General features: G+C 40.3%; 1 protein-coding gene across 1 annotated transcript; it reads right to left on the minus strand.

Annotated features, from left to right (window-relative positions):
• Positions 1–13014: 13014 nt before the first annotated feature.
• Positions 13015–20318, minus strand: LOC306776195 (post-GPI attachment to proteins factor 2-like). Its single transcript, XM_079266810.1, has 6 exons — positions 19880–20318; positions 19469–19637; positions 18587–18836; positions 18264–18370; positions 15347–15455; positions 13015–15150 (listed from the first exon to the last, which is right to left on the minus strand). Exons 2-6 carry the CDS (start codon positions 19634–19636, stop codon positions 15020–15022), a joined length of 765 nt encoding a protein of 254 aa, XP_079122936.1. The 5' UTR covers position 19637; positions 19880–20318; the 3' UTR covers positions 13015–15019.
• Positions 20319–20723: the final 405 nt, after the last annotated feature.

Genomic DNA, 20723 nt, shown 5'->3' on the forward strand with positions numbered 1-20723 from the left:
AAATGTACTGTGCAGCAGCGCCCTTTCCTTCTTGTAAAGAGGAGGAACAAAAGTGCTTACAGCACCTGGTATTCCCAGGCGGTCTCCCATCCAAGTACTGACCAGGCCCTACCCTGCTTAGCTTCCGAGATCAGACGAGATCGGGCGTGTTCAGGGTGGTATGGCCGTAAGCGAAGAAACTGCCTACCAAAGGGCGCTTTGAAGACACTGCTCTTTTCTTTATCTATAGCACCTGCACATCGCCCGATAAACGAGCACACGCTCAAAAAACCAATTGCCTTGATGACATACTAACATCCTGTCTATTTTACATTAATACATGCTATGTTATACAACTATCACTGGATCATTATCACTGATCCCCCCTTACCAAAGCAGCATAGAGTAGAGAATGTTATGTCATCAATATCACAGTACAGTAAGTCATCAAAAACGTGCACACGCGCACACGCTCGAAAAATCAATTGCCTTGATGACATACTAACATCCTGTCTATTTTACATTAATACAGGCCATGCTATACAACTATCACTGGATCATTATCACTGATCCCCCCTTACCAAAGCAGCATAGAGTAGAGAATGTTATGTCATCAATATCACAGTACAGTAAGTCATCAAAAACGTGCACACGCGCACACTCGAGCACACGCTCGAAAAATCAATTGCCTTGATGACATACTAACATCCTGTCTATTTTACATTAATACAGGCTATGTTATACAACTATTACTGGATCATTATCACTGATCCCCCCTTACCTAAGCAGCATAGAGTAGAGAATGTTATGTCATCAATATCATAGTACAGTATGAAATTAAAAGGACAACAAAACGTCATAGTATGTGTGACAAAGTGGGTGAGAACACACCATTTGTCCCCAAATTACATTCATCTATGAATCGAACCATGCTTTTCATTGTTTGTTTGCCATACCCACCATGTGTTCCAGAGGTTAAAGTGGAAGGGACCCAACCATTTCCTCTATTTATACACTGGATGATGTCATTGGGTCAAACCAAGTATGGGGGTATTAGAGTATATACAGGTAGATTTGTAGTTTAGGTGTGATCTGTTTTACATTGTTGCGAGTGTAAAGTAAATTATAAACCATATCAAATTGTTGGTTACCTAAAGGGGTGCTGTAAGGTATAGGTCGTGCTCAAGTTATTTTTTGCCAAATTGTAGTTGTTTTTTGCACAGATATAACTTTATTTGCATTGTTCTAACAAAGTGATTGCACATTTTATTTGTTTTTGTCTGATGGAGCAATCTGGTTTCCTTAAAAGTGATTGCAATTTTCTTTATTCTATGATTTGAAAAAGGACAGATGGAGGAGTCACAAAATGTTGTTTCAATAAAAATTCAACATAGACCATTTTGTTCCAATTTTGTTGGGGCGGTGGGGCACGAACATTTTTCTTCCTCCAAAGTGGGGCGCGACAGAACAAGTTTGAGAACCACTGAGTTAAGCTAAGTTAAACGTTTGTTTTGTTTGTACATATAAAATGTCAAAAAAAGAATCATAGCACAGTACATGAAAATGTACTGTGCAGCAGCGCCCTTTCCTTCTTGTAAAGAGGAGGAACAAAAGTGCTTACAGCACCTGGTATTCCCAGGCGGTCTCCCATCCAAGTACTGACCAGGCCCTACCCTGCTTAGCTTCCGAGATCAGACGAGATCGGGCGTGTTCAGGGTGGTATGGCCGTAAGCGAAGAAACTGCCTACCAAAGGGCGCTTAGAAGACACTGCTCTTTTCTTTATCTATAGCACCTGCACATCGCCCGATAAGCGAGCACACGCTCGAAAACTCAACTGCCTTGATGACATACTAACATCCTGTCTATTTTACATTAATACAGGCTATGCTATACAACTATTACTGGATTATTATCACTGATCCCCCCCTTACCAAAGCAGCATAGAGTAGAGAATGTTATGTCATCAATATCATAGTACAGTAAGTCATCAAAAACGTCACGGTACAGTATATCATCAAAATGTCCAAAAAGTCACAGTAAATGTCATGAAATTAAAAGGACAACAAAACGTCATAGTATGTGTGACAAAGTGGGTGAGAACACACCATTTGTCCCCAAATTACATTCATCTATGAATCGAACCATGCTTTTCAATTGTTTGTTTGCCATACCCACCATGTGTTCCAGGGGTTAAAGGGGAAGGGACCCAACCATTTCCTCTATTTATACACTGGATGATGTCATTGGGTCAAACCAAGTATGGGGGTATTAGAGTATGTACAGGTAGATTTGTAGTTTAGGTGTGATCTGTTTTACATTGTTGCGAGTGTAAAGTAAATTATAAACCATATCAAATTGTTGGTTACCTAAAGGGGTGCTGTAAGGTATAGGTCGTGCTCAAGTTATTTTTTGCCAAATTGTAGTTGTTTTTTGCACAGATATAACTTTATTTGCATTGTTCTAACAAAGTGGTTGCACATTTTATTTGTTTTTGTCTGATGAAGCAATCTGGTTTCCTTAAAAGTGATTGCAATTTTCTTTATTCTATGATTTGAAAAAGCACAGACGGAGGAGTCACAAAATGTTGTTTCAATAAAAATTCAACATAGACCATTTTGTTCCAATTTTGTTGGGGCGGTGGGGCACGAACATTTTTCTTCCTCCAAAGTGGGGCACGACAGAAAAAGTTTGAGAACCACTGAGAACCACTAAGTTAAACGTTTGTTTTGTTTGTACATATAAAATGTCAAAAAAAAGAATCATAGCACAGTACATGAAAATGTACTGTGCAGCAGCGCCCTTTCCTTCTTGTAAAGAGGAGGAACAAAAGTGCTTACAGCACCTGGTATTCCCAGGCGGTCTCCCATCCAAGTACTGACCAGGCCCTACCCTGCTTAGCTTCCGAGATCAGACCACATCGGGCGTGTTCAGGGTGGTATGGCCGTAAGCGAAGAAATTGCCTACCAAAGGGCGCTTTGAAGACACTGCTCTTTTCTTTATCTATAGCACCTGCACATCGCCCGATAAACGAGCACACGCTCGAAAAATCAATTGCCTTGATGACATACTAACATCCTGTCTATTATACATTAATACAGGCTATGCTATACAACTATTACTGGATTATTATCACTGATCCCCCCCTTACCAAAGCAGCATAGAGTAGAGAATGTTATGTCATCAATATCATAGTACAGTAAGTCATCAAAAACGTCACGGTACAGTACATCATCAAAATGTCCAAAAAGTCACAGTAAATGTCATGAAATTAAAAGGACAACAACACGTCATAGTATGTGTGACAAAGTGGGTGAGAACACACCATTTGTCCCCAAATTACATTCATCTATGAATCGAACCATGCTTTTCAATTGTTTGTTTGCCATACCCACCATGTGTTCCAGGGGTTAAAGGGGAAGGAACCCAACCATTTCCTCTATTTATACACTGGATGATGTCATTGGGTCAAACCAAGTATGGGGGGTATTAGAGTATGTACAGGTAGATTTGTAGTTTAGGTGTGATCTGTTTTACATTGTTGCGAGTGTAAAGTAAATTATAAACCATATCAAATTGTTGGTTACCTAAAGGGGTGCTGTAAGGTATAGGTGGTGCTCAAGCTATTTTTTGCCAAATTGTAGTTGTTTTTTGCACAGATATAACTTTATTTGCATTGTTCTAACAAAGTGATTGCACATTTTATTTGTTTTTGTCTGATGGAGCAATCTGGTTTCCTTAAAAGTGATTGCAATTTTCTTTATTCTATGATTTGAAAAAGCACAGATGGAGGAGTCACAAAATGTTGTTTCAATAAAAATTCAACATAGACCATTTTGTTCCAATTTTGTTGGGGCGGTGGGGCACGAACATTTTTCTTCCTCCAAAGTGGGGCGCGACAGAACAAGTTTGAGAACCACTGAGTTAAGCTAAGTTAAACGTTTGTTTTGTTTGTACATATAAAATGTCAAAAAAAAGAATCATAGCACAGTACATGAAAATGTACTGTGCAGCAGCGCCCTTTCCTTCTTGTAAAGAGGAGGAACAAAAGTGCTTACAGCACCTGGTATTCCCAGGCGGTCTCCCATCCAAGTACTGACCAGGCCCTACCCTGCTTAGCTTCCGAGATCAGACGAGATCGGGCGTGTTCAGGGTGGTATGAACGTAAGCGAAGAAACTGCCTACCAAAGGGCGCTTTGAAGACACTGCTCTTTTCTTTATCTATAGCACCTGCACATCGCCCGATAAACGAGCACACGCTCAAAAAATCAATTGCCTTGATGACATACTAACATCCTGTCTATTTTACATTAATACAGGCTATGTTATACAACTATCACTGGATCATTATCACTGATCCCCCCTTACCAAAGCAGCATAGAGTAGAGAATGTTATGTCATCAATATCACAGTACAGTAAGTCATCAAAAACGTGCACACGCGCACACTCGAGCACACGCTCGAAAAATCAATTGCCTTGATGACATACTAACATCCTGTCTATTTTACATTAATACAGGCTATGTTATACAACTATTACTGGATCATTATCACTGATCCCCCCCTTACCAAAGCAGCATAGAGTAGAGAATGTTATGTCATCAATATCATAGTACAGTAAGTCATCAAAAACGTCACGGTACAGTACATCATCAAAATGTCCAAAAAGTCACAGTAAATGTCATGAAATTAAAAGGACAACAAAACGTCATAGTATGTGTGACAAAGTGGGTGAGAACACACCATTTGTCCCCAAATTACATTCATCTATGAATCGAACCATGCTTTTCATTGTTTGTTTGCCATACCCACCATGTGTTCCAGAGGTTAAAGGGGAAGGGACCCAACCATTTCCTCTATTTATACACTGGATGATGTCATTGGGTCAAACCAAGTATGGGGGTATTAGAGTATATACAGGTAGATTTGTAGTTTAGGTGTGATCTGTTTTACATTGTTGCGAGTGTAAAGTAAATTATAAACCATATCAAATTGTTGGTTACCTAAAGGGGTGCTGTAAGGTATAGGTCGTGCTCAAGTTATTTTTTGCCAAATTGTAGTTGTTTTTTGCACAGATATAACTTTATTTGCATTGTTCTAACAAAGTGATTGCACATTTTATTTGTTTTTGTCTGATGGAGCAATCTGGTTTCCTTAAAAGTGATTGCAATTTTCTTTATTCTATGATTTGAAAAAGGACAGATGGAGGAGTCACAAAATGTTGTTTCAATAAAAATTCAACATAGACCATTTTGTTCCAATTTTGTTGGGGCGGTGGGGCACGAACATTTTTCTTCCTCCAAAGTGGGGCGCGACAGAACAAGTTTGAGAACCACTGAGTTAAGCTAAGTTAAACGTTTGTTTTGTTTGTACATATAAAATGTCAAAAAAAGAATCATAGCACAGTACATGAAAATGTACTGTGCAGCAGCGCCCTTTCCTTCTTGTAAAGAGGAGGAACAAAAATGCTTACAGCACCTGGTATTCCCAGGCGGTCTCCCATCCAAGTACTGACCAGGCCCTACCCTGCTTAGCTTCCGAGATCAGACGAGATCGGGCGTGTTCAGGGTGGTATGGCCGTAAGCAAAGAAACTGCCTACCAAAGGGCGCTTAGAAGACACTGCTCTTTTCTTTATCTATAGCACCTGCACATCGCCCGATAAACGAGCACACGCTTGAAAAATCAATTGCCTTGATGACATACTAACATCCTGTCTATTTTACATTAATACAGGCTATGTTATACAACTATTACTGGATCATTATCACTGATCCCCCCTTACCAAAGCAGCATAGAGTAGAGAATGTTATGTCATCAATATCATAGTACAGTAAGTCATCAAAAACGTCACGGTACAGTATATCATCAAAATGTCCAAAAAGTCACAGTAAATGTCATGAAATTAAAAGGACAACAAAACGTCATAGTATGTGTGACAAAGTGGGTGAGAACACACCATTTGTCCCCAAATTACATTCATCTATGAATCGAACCATGCTTTTCAATTGTTTGTTTGCCATACCCCCATGTGTTCCAGGGGTTAAAGGGGAAGGGACCCAACCATTTCCTCTATTTATACACTGGATGATGTCATTGGGTCAAACCAAGTATGGGGGGTATTAGAGTATGTACAGGTAGATTTGTAGTTTAGGTGTGATCTGTTTTACATTGTTGCGAGTGTAAAGTAAATTATAAACCATATCAAATTGTTGGTTACCTAAAGGGGTGCTGTAAGGTATAGGTCGTGCTCAAGTTATTTTTTGCCAAATTGTAGTTGTTTTTTGCACAGATATAACTTTATTTGCATTGTTCTAACAAAGTGGTTGCACATTTTATTTGTTTTTGTCTGATGAAGCAATCTGGTTTCCTTAAAAGTGATTGCAATTTTCTTTATTCTATGATTTGAAAAAGCACAGACGGAGGAGTCACAAAATGTTGTTTCAATAAAAATTCAACATAGACCATTTTGTTCCAATTTTGTTGGGGCGGTGGGGCACGAACATTTTTCTTCCTCCAAAGTGGGGCACGACAGAAAAAGTTTGAGAACCACTGAGAACCACTAAGTTAAACGTTTGTTTTGTTTGTACATATAAAATGTCAAAAAAAAGAATCATAGCACAGTACATGAAAATGTACTGTGCAGCAGCGCCCTTTCCTTCTTGTAAAGAGGAGGAACAAAAGTGCTTACAGCACCTGGTATTCCCAGGCGGTCTCCCATCCAAGTACTGACCAGGCCCTACCCTGCTTAGCTTCCGAGATCAGACGAGATCGGGCGTGTTCAGGGTGGTATGGCCGTAAGCGAAGAAATTGCCTACCAAAGGGCGCTTTGAAGACACTGCTCTTTTCTTTATCTATAGCACCTGCACATCGCCCGATAGACGAGCACACGCTCAAAAAATCAATTGCCTTGATGACATACTAACATCCTGTCTATTTTACATTAATACAGGCTATGTTATACAACTATCACTGGATCATTATCACTGATCCCCCCTTACCAAAGCAGCATAGAGTAGAGAATGTTATGTCATCAATATCACAGTACAGTAAGTCATCAAAAACGTGCACACGCGCACACTCGAGCACACGCTCGAAAAATCAATTGCCTTGATGACATACTAACATCCTGTCTATTTTACATTAATACAGGCCATGCTATACAACTATCACTGGATCATTATCACTGATCCCCCCTTACCAAAGCAGCATAGAGTAGAGAATGTTATGTCATCAATATCACAGTACAGTAAGTCATCAAAAACGTGCACACGCGCACACTCGAGCACACGCTCGAAAAATCAATTGCCTTGATGACATACTAACATCCTGTCTATTTTACATTAATACAGGCTATGTTATACAACTATTACTGGATCATTATCACTGATCCCCCCTTACCTAAGCAGCATAGAGTAGAGAATGTTATGTCATCAATATCATAGTACAGTATGAAATTAAAAGGACAACAAAACGTCATAGTATGTGTGACAAAGTGGGTGAGAACACACCATTTGTCCCCAAATTACATTCATCTATGAATCGAACCATGCTTTTCATTGTTTGTTTGCCATACCCACCATGTGTTCCAGAGGTTAAAGGGGAAGGGACCCAACCATTTCCTCTATTTATACACTGGATGATGTCATTGGGTCAAACCAAGTATGGGGGTATTAGAGTATATACAGGTAGATTTGTAGTTTAGGTGTGATCTGTTTTACATTGTTGCGAGTGTAAAGTAAATTATAAACCATATCAAATTGTTGGTTACCTAAAGGGGTGCTGTAAGGTATAGGTCGTGCTCAAGTTATTTTTTGCCAAATTGTAGTTGTTTTTTGCACAAACTTTATTTGCATTGTTCTAACAAAGTGATTGCACATTTTATTTGTTTTTGTCTGATGGAGCAATCTGGTTTCCTTAAAAGTGATTGCAATTTTCTTTATTCTATGATTTGAAAAAGGACAGATGGAGGAGTCACAAAATGTTGTTTCAATAAAAATTCAACATAGACCATTTTGTTCCAATTTTGTTGGGGCGGTGGGGCACGAACATTTTTCTTCCTCCAAAGTGGGGCGCGACAGAACAAGTTTGAGAACCACTGAGTTAAGCTAAGTTAAACGTTTGTTTTGTTTGTACATATAAAATGTCAAAAAAAGAATCATAGCACAGTACATGAAAATGTACTGTGCAGCAGCGCCCTTTCCTTCTTGTAAAGAGGAGGAACAAAAGTGCTTACAGCACCTGGTATTCCCAGGCGGTCTCCCATCCAAGTACTGACCAGGCCCTACCCTGCTTAGCTTCCGAGATCAGACGAGATCGGGCGTGTTCAGGGTGGTATGGCCGTAAGCGAAGAAACTGCCTACCAAAGGGCGCTTAGAAGACACTGCTCTTTTCTTTATCTATAGCACCTGCACATCGCCCGATAAGCGAGCACACGCTCGAAAACTCAACTGCCTTGATGACATACTAACATCCTGTCTATTTTACATTAATACAGGCTATGCTATACAACTATTACTGGATTATTATCACTGATCCCCCCCTTACCAAAGCAGCATAGAGTAGAGAATGTTATGTCATCAATATCATAGTACAGTAAGTCATCAAAAACGTCACGGTACAGTATATCATCAAAATGTCCAAAAAGTCACAGTAAATGTCATGAAATTAAAAGGACAACAAAACGTCATAGTATGTGTGACAAAGTGGGTGAGAACACACCATTTGTCCCCAAATTACATTCATCTATGAATCGAACCATGCTTTTCAATTGTTTGTTTGCCATACCCACCATGTGTTCCAGGGGTTAAAGGGGAAGGGACCCAACCATTTCCTCTATTTATACACTGGATGATGTCATTGGGTCAAACCAAGTATGGGGGTATTAGAGTATGTACAGGTAGATTTGTAGTTTAGGTGTGATCTGTTTTACATTGTTGCGAGTGTAAAGTAAATTATAAACCATATCAAATTGTTGGTTACCTAAAGGGGTGCTGTAAGGTATAGGTCGTGCTCAAGTTATTTTTTGCCAAATTGTAGTTGTTTTTTGCACAGATATAACTTTATTTGCATTGTTCTAACAAAGTGGTTGCACATTTTATTTGTTTTTGTCTGATGAAGCAATCTGGTTTCCTTAAAAGTGATTGCAATTTTCTTTATTCTATGATTTGAAAAAGCACAGACGGAGGAGTCACAAAATGTTGTTTCAATAAAAATTCAACATAGACCATTTTGTTCCAATTTTGTTGGGGCGGTGGGGCACGAACATTTTTCTTCCTCCAAAGTGGGGCACGACAGAAAAAGTTTGAGAACCACTGAGAACCACTAAGTTAAACGTTTGTTTTGTTTGTACATATAAAATGTAAAAAAAAGAATCATAGCACAGTACATGAAAATGTACTGTGCAGCAGCGCCCTTTCCTTCTTGTAAAGAGGAGGAACAAAAGTGCTTACAGCACCTGGTATTCCCAGGCGGTCTCCCATCCAAGTACTGACCAGGCCCTACCCTGCTTAGCTTCCGAGATCAGACGAGATCGGGCGTGTTCAGGGTGGTATGGCCGTAAGCGAAGAAATTGCCTACCAAAGGGCACTTTGAAGACACTGCTCTTTTCTTTATCTATAGCACCTGCACATCGCCCGATAAACGAGCACACGCTCAAAAAATCAATTGCCTTGATGACATACTAACATCCTGTCTATTTTACATTAATACAGGCTATGTTATACAACTATCACTGGATCATTATCACTGATCCCCCCTTACCAAAGCAGCATAGAGTAGAGAATGTTATGTCATCAATATCACAGTACAGTAAGTCATCAAAAACGTGCACACGCGCACACTCGAGCACACGCTCGAAAAATCAATTGCCTTGATGACATACTAACATCCTGTCTATTTTACATTAATACAGGCTATGTTATACAACTATTACTGGATCATTATCACTGATCCCCCCTTACCAAAGCAGCATAGAGTAGAGAATGTTATGTCATCAATATCATAGTACAGTATGAAATTAAAAGGACAACAAAACGTCATAGTATGTGTGACAAAGTGGGTGAGAACACACCATTTGTCCCCAAATTACATTCATCTATGAATCGAACCATGCTTTTCATTGTTTGTTTGCCATACCCACCATGTGTTCCAGAGGTTAAAGGGGAAGGGACCCAACCATTTCCTCTATTTATACACTGGATGATGTCATTGGGTCAAACCAAGTATGGGGGTATTAGAGTATATACAGGTAGATTTGTAGTTTAGGTGTGATCTGTTTTACATTGTTGCGAGTGTAAAGTAAATTATAAACCATATCAAATTGTTGGTTACCTAAAGGGGTGCTGTAAGGTATAGGTCGTGCTCAAGTTATTTTTTGCCAAATTGTAGTTGTTTTTTGCACAGATATAACTTTATTTGCATTGTTCTAACAAAGTGGTTGCACATTTTATTTGTTTTTGTCTGATGAAGCAATCTGGTTTCCTTAAAAGTGATTGCAATTTTCTTTATTCTATGATTTGAAAAAGCACAGACGGAGGAGTCACAAAATGTTGTTTCAATAAAAATTCAACATAGACCATTTTGTTCCAATTTTGTTGGGGCGGTGGGGCACGAACATTTTTCTTCCTCCAAAGTGGGGCACGACAGAAAAAGTTTGAGAACCACTGAGAACCACTAAGTTAAACGTTTGTTTTGTTTGTACATATAAAATGTCAAAAAAAAGAATCATAGCACAGTACATGAAAATGTACTGTGCAGCAGCGCCCTTTCCTTCTTGTAAAGAGGAGGAACAAAAGTGCTTACAGCACCTGGTATTCCCAGGCGGTCTCCCATCCAAGTACTGACCAGGCCCTACCCTGCTAAGCTTCCGAGATCAGACGAGATCGGGCGTGTTCAGGGTGGTATGGCCGTAAGCGAAGAAACTGCCTACCAAAGGGCGCTTAGAAGACACTGCTCTTTTCTTTATCTATAGCACCTGCACATCGCCCGATAAGCGAGCACACGCTCGAAAACTCAACTGCCTTGATGACATACTAACATCCTGTCTATTTTACATTAATACAGGCTATGCTATACAACTATTACTGGATTATTATCACTGATCCCCCCCTTACCAAAGCAGCATAGAGTAGAGAATGTTATGTCATCAATATCATAGTACAGTAAGTCATCAAAAACGTCACGGTACAGTATATCATCAAAATGTCCAAAAAGTCACAGTAAATGTCATGAAATTAAAAGGACAACAAAACGTCATAGTATGTGTGACAAAGTGGGTGAGAACACACCATTTGTCCCCAAATTACATTCATCTATGAATCGAACCATGCTTTTCAATTGTTTGTTTGCCATACCCACCATGTGTTCCAGGGGTTAAAGGGGAAGGGACCCAACCATTTCCTCTATTTATACACTGGATGATGTCATTGGGTCAAACCAAGTATGGGGGTATTAGAGTATGTACAGGTAGATTTGTAGTTTAGGTGTGATCTGTTTTACATTGTTGCGAGCGTAAAGTAAATTATAAACCATATCAAATTGTTGGTTACCTAAAGGGGTGCTGTAAGGTATAGGTCGTGCTCAAGTTATTTTTTGCCAAATTGTAGTTGTTTTTTGCACAGATATAACTTTATTTGCATTGTTCTAACAAAGTGGTTGCACATTTTATTTGTTTTTGTCTGATGAAGCAATCTGGTTTCCTTAAAAGTGATTGCAATTTTCTTTATTCTATGATTTGAAAAAGCACAGACGGAGGAGTCACAAAATGTTGTTTCAATAAAAATTCAACATAGACCATTTTGTTCCAATTTTGTTGGGGCGGTGGGGCACGAACATTTTTCTTCCTCCAAAGTGGGGCACGACAGAAAAAGTTTGAGAACCACTGAGAACCACTAAGTTAAACGTTTGTTTTGTTTGTACATATAAAATGTAAAAAAAAAGAATCATAGCACAGTACATGAAAATGTACTGTGCAGCAGCGCCCTTTCCTTCTTGTAAAGAGGAGGAACAAAAAGCTTACAGCACCTGGTATTCCCAGGCGGTCTCCCATCCAAGTACTGACCAGGCCCTACCCTGCTTAGCTTCCGAGATCAGACGAGATCGGGCGTGTTCAGGGTGGTATGGCCGTAAGCGAAGAAACTGCCTACCAAAGGGCGCTTTGAAGACACTGCTCTTTTCTTTATCTATAGCACCTGCACATCGCCCGATAAACGAGCACACGCTCAAAAAGTCAATTGCCTTGATGACATACTAACATCCTGTCTATTTTACATTAATACAGGCTATGTTATACAACTATCACTGGATCATTATCACTGATCCCCCCTTACCAAAGCAGCATAGAGTAGAGAATGTTATGTCATCAATATCACAGTACAGTAAGTCATCAAAAACGTGCACACGCGCACACTCGAGCACACTGGATGATGTCATCAGGGATGTCATTGGGTCAAACCAAGAACCTGCAGTCGGCGCTCAGGAGGGAGGAGAGCTCACTTCCCGGCAGCAGCAGCGTCTCCTCCTCCTCCAGGAGCAGAGCTTCTCCTCTCTGGGAGCAAACACCGACGCCACGCTGCTGGAGACCCAGGACGTATTGCTGGACCCGCTGGAGGGAAGGGAGGCAACGGGAGAACCAGAACCAGGACTGAGAGGGGCAGACTGTCAGTCCCTAATGCAGTAAAATTAGGTTTTCTAAAGGGAGTCTGGTGAAACACTACCACTTCAGTCCTCAGGGACCAACGGAATCAACACAAAATGAGTTTGTCATGGAAGCTTTAAATAGATATGTCAACCTCTTTAGGCCTCTAAAACTATTCAAAAGATAAACAGTCTCCTTTAAATTGTATTTATGTACAGCAAATTTATAATTTGATTTTGTTTTCATAAGCTGTGCTAGCAGTGTGGCTCTGAGGATGAGCCTCAGCCCCCCCCTACAGACTGAAATAGTTGAAACAGCTATTGGAGAGATGAAATGTTTGTCAGACATTAGAGATAGATAGATAGATAGATATGTACTTTATTCATCCCCAGGGGGAAATTTGTATGTTACATCAGCAAGACACACCAAGAAGCAAAGTAACAGAGTAACCAAAAATATTAAGTATTAAAAAATGCACAATATATACAATAGAATGACGAATTAAATATCAGAATATAGAATCTATAAGATAAAGCAACAAAAATGCACAGTATATACAATGAAATAGAATAGTGTTAAATGAACTCCCGTAACTAGGTGAAAAACAGTTGTGCAAAAATCAACCCCAGCTAACAGTGTAGCAGTGTGTAGTTATGTGGAGGATGATCTGGCCAGAGGTGATTTATTGTAAAGTGTTATTGCAGTGGGCAGGAATGTTCTCCTGTATCTTTCCTTGTGACAGCGAAGCTGAATCAGTCTGTTGGCGATAGTGCTCCGCTGTCCCTGCAGGAGGTGGTGGAGAGGGTGGACAATAATTTCTTCAGTGTCCTCCTCTCCAGGAGCTTTAAAAACATCTTCACTTCAGAGTTCATTTTGGCACCAAATTATGATTTAGTTTCAGTCCTTTGAGGAAAATGTAGATTCATTAGTTGAATTTTGATATTTTTACGGAAGACGAGCAGTGCCAGACATGACAAAAAAAAAAAAAAAAAGATACATTTTTATTAATTTTGCATTTCGAGAATGAAGTCAAAATGTCGAGAATAAGTTTGAAATTTCAGGATTAGTGCAAAATAAAATATATACATTTGACATTTTGAGAATAAATCAAGCTAATAGAGTTAGCGCACAGACGTTGAAATTTCGTCTTTATTTTTGACAAACAAAACAAAACAAAAATCTTCCTCTCATATTTTTTCCTTGGCGCTGATGCTCTTCCGTCGATTTTCAATAAAGTTTCTGTCCTCTTTTCATTTTTGTTTTCACCAACCGGTCTGTTTCTCCTCATTTAGTTTTCGTCGTGAAAAAATGTTAACAGAGTGGCGCTGCTAAAGACTTTTAGTGTTGTGAAGCTGAAGGAAAAGCCCAAACAGAGCGGTGAGGAAACAGGCCGTCTCTTTGTTTCGTGTCCTGTCAGGATGTCAACAGTGAGCCGTGAACATGCGAGTCCAGTTTAGTGTTGGTGAGTAAACACGACAGCTGACGGCGTAAATAAACCACCTCCTTTTATAACAGACGAGCCGTATTTACAGCTGTCGGAGATGAAACACATCCATAAACGTTGTTTAAATGGGAGCTGTGGTTCAGACTGAAGAGAAAAACATGAGGATGGAATGAGAGTTCTCTTCCTGGTTTTCATCAGAACATATCAGTTCGTTGACACCATTAAACTAAAATTAATTTAGTTTCTTCAGCATTTGATGAACTTTCCAAACAGTTTTTAAAGGGAATAATAAAAATAACGACTAGACCTTTGTGTTTTTTGTTGTTGAGTTGTGTACTTGCATCGTCTTAAATGTTTACGCCGAGTGAAGCTAAAGCTTCATGTGTTAAAGCTGCATTCTCTCTAGTTTCCACCAGTTTCCTCTGGTTGTATAGAAGTCTATGAGAAAATGACTCTACTTCTCTCTTGATTTATTACCTCATTAAACATTGTAAACATGAGTTTATGGTCTCAATCTCTAGTTCCAAGTCTTCAATACAGCATGATGTTCATTTAGTAACTTATGGTCCATTTAGAGTCAAACAAACCATAAAGCAGGGGATGCTTTAGGGCGGGGCTACACAGTGATTGACGGGTCTCTAACAGAGACGTATACGCCGTCTCTACGTCACTCCTCCCGAGTCCAGATATGGTCACTTCCTGTTCACTGGTTGTGAAAACTCCAGTCCACAAACCAACGGGTGACGACTACGACCACTTCTTTGTTTTAAACAGCAAGTAGAGGATGAAACATGTTGGTATCGCTGCTGAAGATTATAAAAAACATGACGTTGGTGTCTTTGGAATGATAAAAAAAGTTTAATCTCACCTGCAGCACTGACACATCAACAATGTTCATGACGCTGCTTATGTTAAATAAAGTTTTTAGAGTTCCTGTCACCTGTCCACAGGTGAGGTCGCCGCTCAGTACCGCTTGTCCTCGGGGGGCGTGGCCACGATCACCTCTTGGCTCCCGAAGTCCCAGAAGGCCGTCATGTGGAAGGCCATGTTGGAGAAGACCACCAGGTATTCACAGAGGGCGAACAGGGTGTAGACTGGAGAGCACAGAGAGCACCAGTGAGTCATCACCAGTGAGTCATCACCAGTGAGTCATCACCAGTGAGTCATCACCAGTGAGTCATCACCAGTGAGTCATCACCAGTGAGTCATCACCAGTGAGTCATCACCAGTGAGTCATCACCCCCCCCCCCCCTCCACGTCAACAAACAACAGCTGATCCTGAACGCTCACCTCCGGTCTCACAGAACTTGTTGTGGCGTGTGAAGAAGTACGCGGCAGCCAGACAGCAGCAGACGTTAAACAGGAAGAGACGCAGCTTCCAGCGGAACGACCTCACTTCCTGGACAGAGAATTTAAAAACGTATTTATAGATTTGTAAATTAAGTACAGACGTGTGATGAGAAATGGGTTTCTTGTGATCATTACATCTTTTCATTGTCAATTAAATGTCGTAAACAGTGACTACGTTTACATGCTCAATCATATTCCACAATTATTCTGAATAACACAATATTCTGAATTGAATGTGCTTCATGTAAACATCATATTATGTTTGTATCTTCTGAATTATTGTTTATGGATGATGCTTATATTAAAACATGTGTGATGTGTTGATATTCTCAGGTTCTAGGATCATTCTCTGGACATGTACACAGCTCATTCACTATATATACATAAAAAAATCATGTGTTGTTTTTTGATGTTCACTCTTTTCATGTCCTTAATTCTCAATGTCCTTATCAAGTGAAAAACCTTAGTGACGAAGAGATATATATATATATATATATATATATATATATATATATATATATATATATATATATATATATATATATATATATATATATATATATATATATATATAGATGCAGCATTTACGTTAATCAGAGTATGAACGGCTGCATGTAAACAGGAATATTAGTGAATATTAATTTTCTTTATTCATGTAAACTGAATATTTGGTGCATTTTAACATATTTAGTGATTTTCACAGAACCGAAATATCTTGTTTTGTCCAATAAACACTTGATTATACTCAACTAAAAATAATAAATATATATAATAAAATATATAAGTCAACAAAGCAGTAAATCATCACATAGAGGAGCTGAAAGTGTTGAATATTTGTCTTTCTTTTCTTTAAAAAGGAAAATTAATCGATTATCAGAATAGCTGGAAGGTATCTGACTAAATGGATCAATAATGTAAATCTGTTATCTTGGTGACGCTTTGGTTCTTTAACAACCAGAAATATCTGAGAGTAAAAACAAAACAATGTTGTCGCCATTTTATTCAATAAAGGACTTCTTAAACTGCAGAAGTTTCCTGAGAATCTTCATGTTTTGAAGTTTTCTTCAGTGATCCGGTGATCGTTGACTCGACATTTAAGGATAAACTGCAAACAGGAGCTTCTTATAGATGATTCAGCATACTTTTAATTCACTTAGTGGTAATTATTAAGTCTCAGGATGTCTCATCACCCAATCAAAACACAGATATTTACTGTGATGAAAACCTGAGAACACATGAGCAACTAACTCAATTTAAAGACCCATAAAACGAATATTTTTTTATCATAAAACAGTTATGACGCAGGAGAGTGTTCAACGGGTTAAATAATCAAAGGTTCTCCAGGATGTGTGGGAACACTGACGGCATTAAATATTAATATTAATCAGCTGGTGGAGGATTCCTGGAAATTCCTGGAAGCTCAACAGGAAGTACCGGAGCTTAAGTGAAACAGGGAAGCACCGAAATAATCCTTCAGACAGAAGTTCCACCTGGAACGTCTTCATGGTTTCTAATGACTGTTGATGTAAAGACCTGATCGTCTTTATCTGAAACTACAAGACGTCAGTTTGTGGGAAAGACACAAACATTGACCCCAAAACCTCCTGGAGGACCTCGCGGTCTGAGCAGCACTCTTCTTCAAGACCACAACGCCTCGTAAAATATTCATTAAACATCCTCAAGAACCTCTTCAAGCTCTCTTGAATCCTCTCCTCAACTCCTAAATCCTCTTCAAGGACCCCCGATGCACCTTCTGTACTTCCTAGTATGTCCTCAAGCAATCCTTCAACCTCTTCAATGACCCAAGAAACAAGCTTTGCTCTTCACAAGCTCCTCAAAAAACCTTCCCAAAACCACAACGGGGAACTCTGCTCAAGGATCCCTAAAAACCTCCATGAGCACTCAAGGACCAACAGAACCTTCCCAACGTTTCTTGAATCATCCTTAATGACCACTACGGGCAACGTGACGACACTCCAAGCACTCCTTGAACTATTTCAAGCACCACCAACCATGAACACTCTTCTGGGTCCACTAGAACCTTAAAGAGGGCATCAGAACCACCTCAGGAACAACATGGTCCTCCTCAAGAACCCGAAGAACCTCCTCAAGTACCATTGGACCTATTCGAGGTCCTCTTAAATCCTCTCCTCAACTCCTAAATCCTCTTCAAGGACCGCTGAAGCACCCCTGCTACTTCTTAGAATGTCCTCATTTAATCAAGTACCACAGAATCTTTTCAAGGATCCCTAAAAACCACCACGAACCATGAACACTCTTCTGGGTCCACTAGAACCACCTCATGAACCACATGGTCCCCCTCAAGAACCCAAAGCACCTCCTCAAGTACCACTGGGGCCTAAACAAGAACCGTTAGAACCCCTCAAGCACCTTTCAAGTTATTAGGGCACATCCTCAAGCACTCTTCACGGATCCCCAGAGTCTAGTTAGTAGGTCTGAATGAATGTGGATTCAAAGGACCGGCTCTGTGCTCAGGAGGTGGATCTTTAGCTCTGTGGCGCCCTCTGCAGGTGAAGCTCAGCACTGCTGAAGGTTTGTATAGAACCTGATCAAATACAAATATAATGTTGTATAAATATTGATATTAAGTGTTTTTAGCAGCTTTTGTTTGGGTTTGATGAATGTGAATACTAGAGATTATTATAACAAAGTACAAAGACCAAGTTGTTGACGATAACATAAACATAAACATGTTAGTTTATGATCTACAGGCCCGTTGGAGATATTCGGGTAAATAATGGTGAGAAAGGTAAAATAACGGTGACGTGGAGCGTTGATGTCATGCGGTGCGTTCGGCTCAGAGCAGCTTGGTTTCAGGTGGTGAATGTTTGTTTACCTCCGGGTTCACATTGTGTCTCCTGATCACCTGCCACAGTCGGCACGTAATGAGCATGTGCAGCAGCGAGCTCCCGACAAACACGACAAAACCGTTTTTATGAGCACCTGCAGGACACAGACGGGTTATAGAACACTTTCATCTCTCTCTCACACACACACACACACACACACACACACACACACACACACACACACACACACACACACACACACACACACACACACACACACACACACACACACACACACACACACACACACACACACACACACACGATAATAAGCTATCTAAAGATTTTAGAATTCGTTTATTGTACTCACTGTAGGTTTCGGTGGACGACACGTACGTGAGCAGCAGCAGGCCGGTGTTCTCGGTGAGGCTGCAGAGGAGAGCCAGCCCGCTCAGCAGCAGCTCCGGCAGCCTCTTGGAGAAGCGGCCGCGGTAGAAGCTGAAATAGGCGACGGACACGAGGTAGCGCGGTGCCGAGTGAAGACCGACGCAGCAGCGCCAGATGTAGCGCTCAGGGACGAGGCTGATGGCCCCGCTGATGGACGGGAGGTAGTTTGACACCTGAGGGCCAAAAAGTAAAAACACACACGGATGATTATTTGAGCTTTTATAACAGGAAACACAGATCATATATTTTCTACTATTAGATCTGGTCATAATTAAATACCACAGACATTACGGTAATCAGCGTTGCATATGTGTCTGACCTAAATACCTTTTGTTGTTCAGTCTTTGTTCATCCTGCATCGCTCTTTTCTGTTCTTTAATGTAACGTTACTGACGCGACAGAGCCTCTGGCAGCTGTTAGCAGACTGTTAGCGAGCTATACCCAGCATGCAGTTCGGCGGTGAAATTTTATAAATGTACAATTATTAGTGCTACAAATTGTTTATCTGTCACAAACTGTTGTGTCGTGGTGTTTTGCCCTGTTAAAAAGCGTTAGTTGTGGGTTATTAATTGTTGTTATGAAGTTATGACCATGACTAGGGTTCCCTCTCAATACAGCTAAGAGAACTAGCGCCCACAGCACTTGAAGAGCAACAGAAGTTGTTGCAGCTACAGCTGTATGACGGTATATGAAAAATTCATATTGTATGGGAAATTAAAACCAGTATACAGCCCAGCCCTAATTTAGAGCTCCATTATGATTTCCACATCAGTACTTTATTTTATGACACCAGGTGATCACTCACATGACAGTGTGTGTACGTGGCATCCTCAAAGTGGTACATGAGTGAGATGAAGAGGCAGGCGATGAGGCCGGTCAGAGGGAGCAGCACCGTACCCACAGCGAAGCTGGTGAAAGGGAGCCGGAAGAGGGGCCGGTCCCGGTCCAGGCTGCCGTACGGTCCCTGGAGCATCCTGGGTCAACACAACAGACAGTGACGGATAAGAAAACACTTTAAGAAATACACAACACAACATGGAAATACTCAACTAATGTACAAGTACCTCATATTTTTACTCGAGTAAATTACGTCAGGTACATTCCACCACTGGACTACGTCACTGTCCAGGTGATGCAGTGAAGTTAACGTGACGTATCTTCTACAGGTTATTGTTAGCTAACAGTTAGCTTCAGGTTAACAACATAAAACACTCACCTTTACAGCTCCGCAGGCTCGTGCGACCAGGTGCTCCGCTTCACGCGCATTTGTTTACCTTTAGCTTGAGTTTAGCCTAAAAGAGCTAACCCTGTTAGCTTAGCTTCGGGAGCTAATGAGCTAACATAGATAGCTAACGTTAGCCCGAACTTCCGTCGGCTTTTAATTTGTAAAACCGTTTCTTAGCCAAATATGTTAGTTCAGTTCAAAGTCGCTGACATACTTCATCTGTTTTTGTTCCGTTATTTGTTTTATCGATTCTCTACCTGGACTTTGCTCCAAATCACCGGTGTGCGAGATTAACTGGTTTTGAATGAACTTGTTTATGTGGGAGTGCCTGAGGCAGATGTGTGGTAGGAGTGGCATTTCAGGACCCACGTAGAATAAACAGGAAATAAATATTTCGATCGTTTCGCCTCTGTCTTTCACGTAGTTTCTACGGTTTATTTTGATAGAATATAAACGGAACACTTTGCTGGAAAATGTACTTCTCGTTCGCGAGGCTGTGGGTGAGATTCCGAGGACACAACGAGGACCAGAATGAATGACAAAGTTGGTGGTAGGTGTCGATGCCTGTTCAAAATACTTACGTCAATACAAAATACTTACGTCAATAAATCCTTTTTAGAAACGCTCTGTTGTCCGTCTTATATTTGTATCATATATCGTTATTAATCTCATGTCAAGTCGATTTGAGACCGATATACCTGTGTGCATCCATACAGCCTGTGAGTTAAAAGTATCAAACACAGCGTACAGATGACTGTCAACTGTGGGAAGCTGTGATCCACCTAGATTAATTTGTGATTCAATTTCTGTAGGCTATCTCACATCGCTTATGTTT

The sequence above is a fragment of the Melanostigma gelatinosum genome (assembly GCF_949748355.1).
Source record: "Melanostigma gelatinosum genome assembly, chromosome: 4".
Lineage (NCBI taxonomy): Eukaryota > Metazoa > Chordata > Actinopteri > Perciformes > Zoarcidae > Melanostigma > Melanostigma gelatinosum.

What these genes read in the sequence shown, in the direction of transcription:
- LOC306776195 (XM_079266810.1), bottom strand. Translation starts at nt 19,636, where the DNA reads ATGCTCCAGGGACCGTACGGCAGCCTGGACCGGGACCGGCCCCTCTTC. An exon ending in CCACGTACACACACTGTCAT is followed by an intron (nt 18,837 to 19,468) that starts GTGAGTGATCAC and finishes TTTGGCCCTCAG; the next exon opens with GTGTCAAACTACCTCCCGTC. An exon ending in GACACAATGTGAACCCGGAG is followed by an intron (nt 15,456 to 18,263) that starts GTAAACAAACAT and finishes TTCTCTGTCCAG; the next exon opens with GAAGTGAGGTCGTTCCGCTG.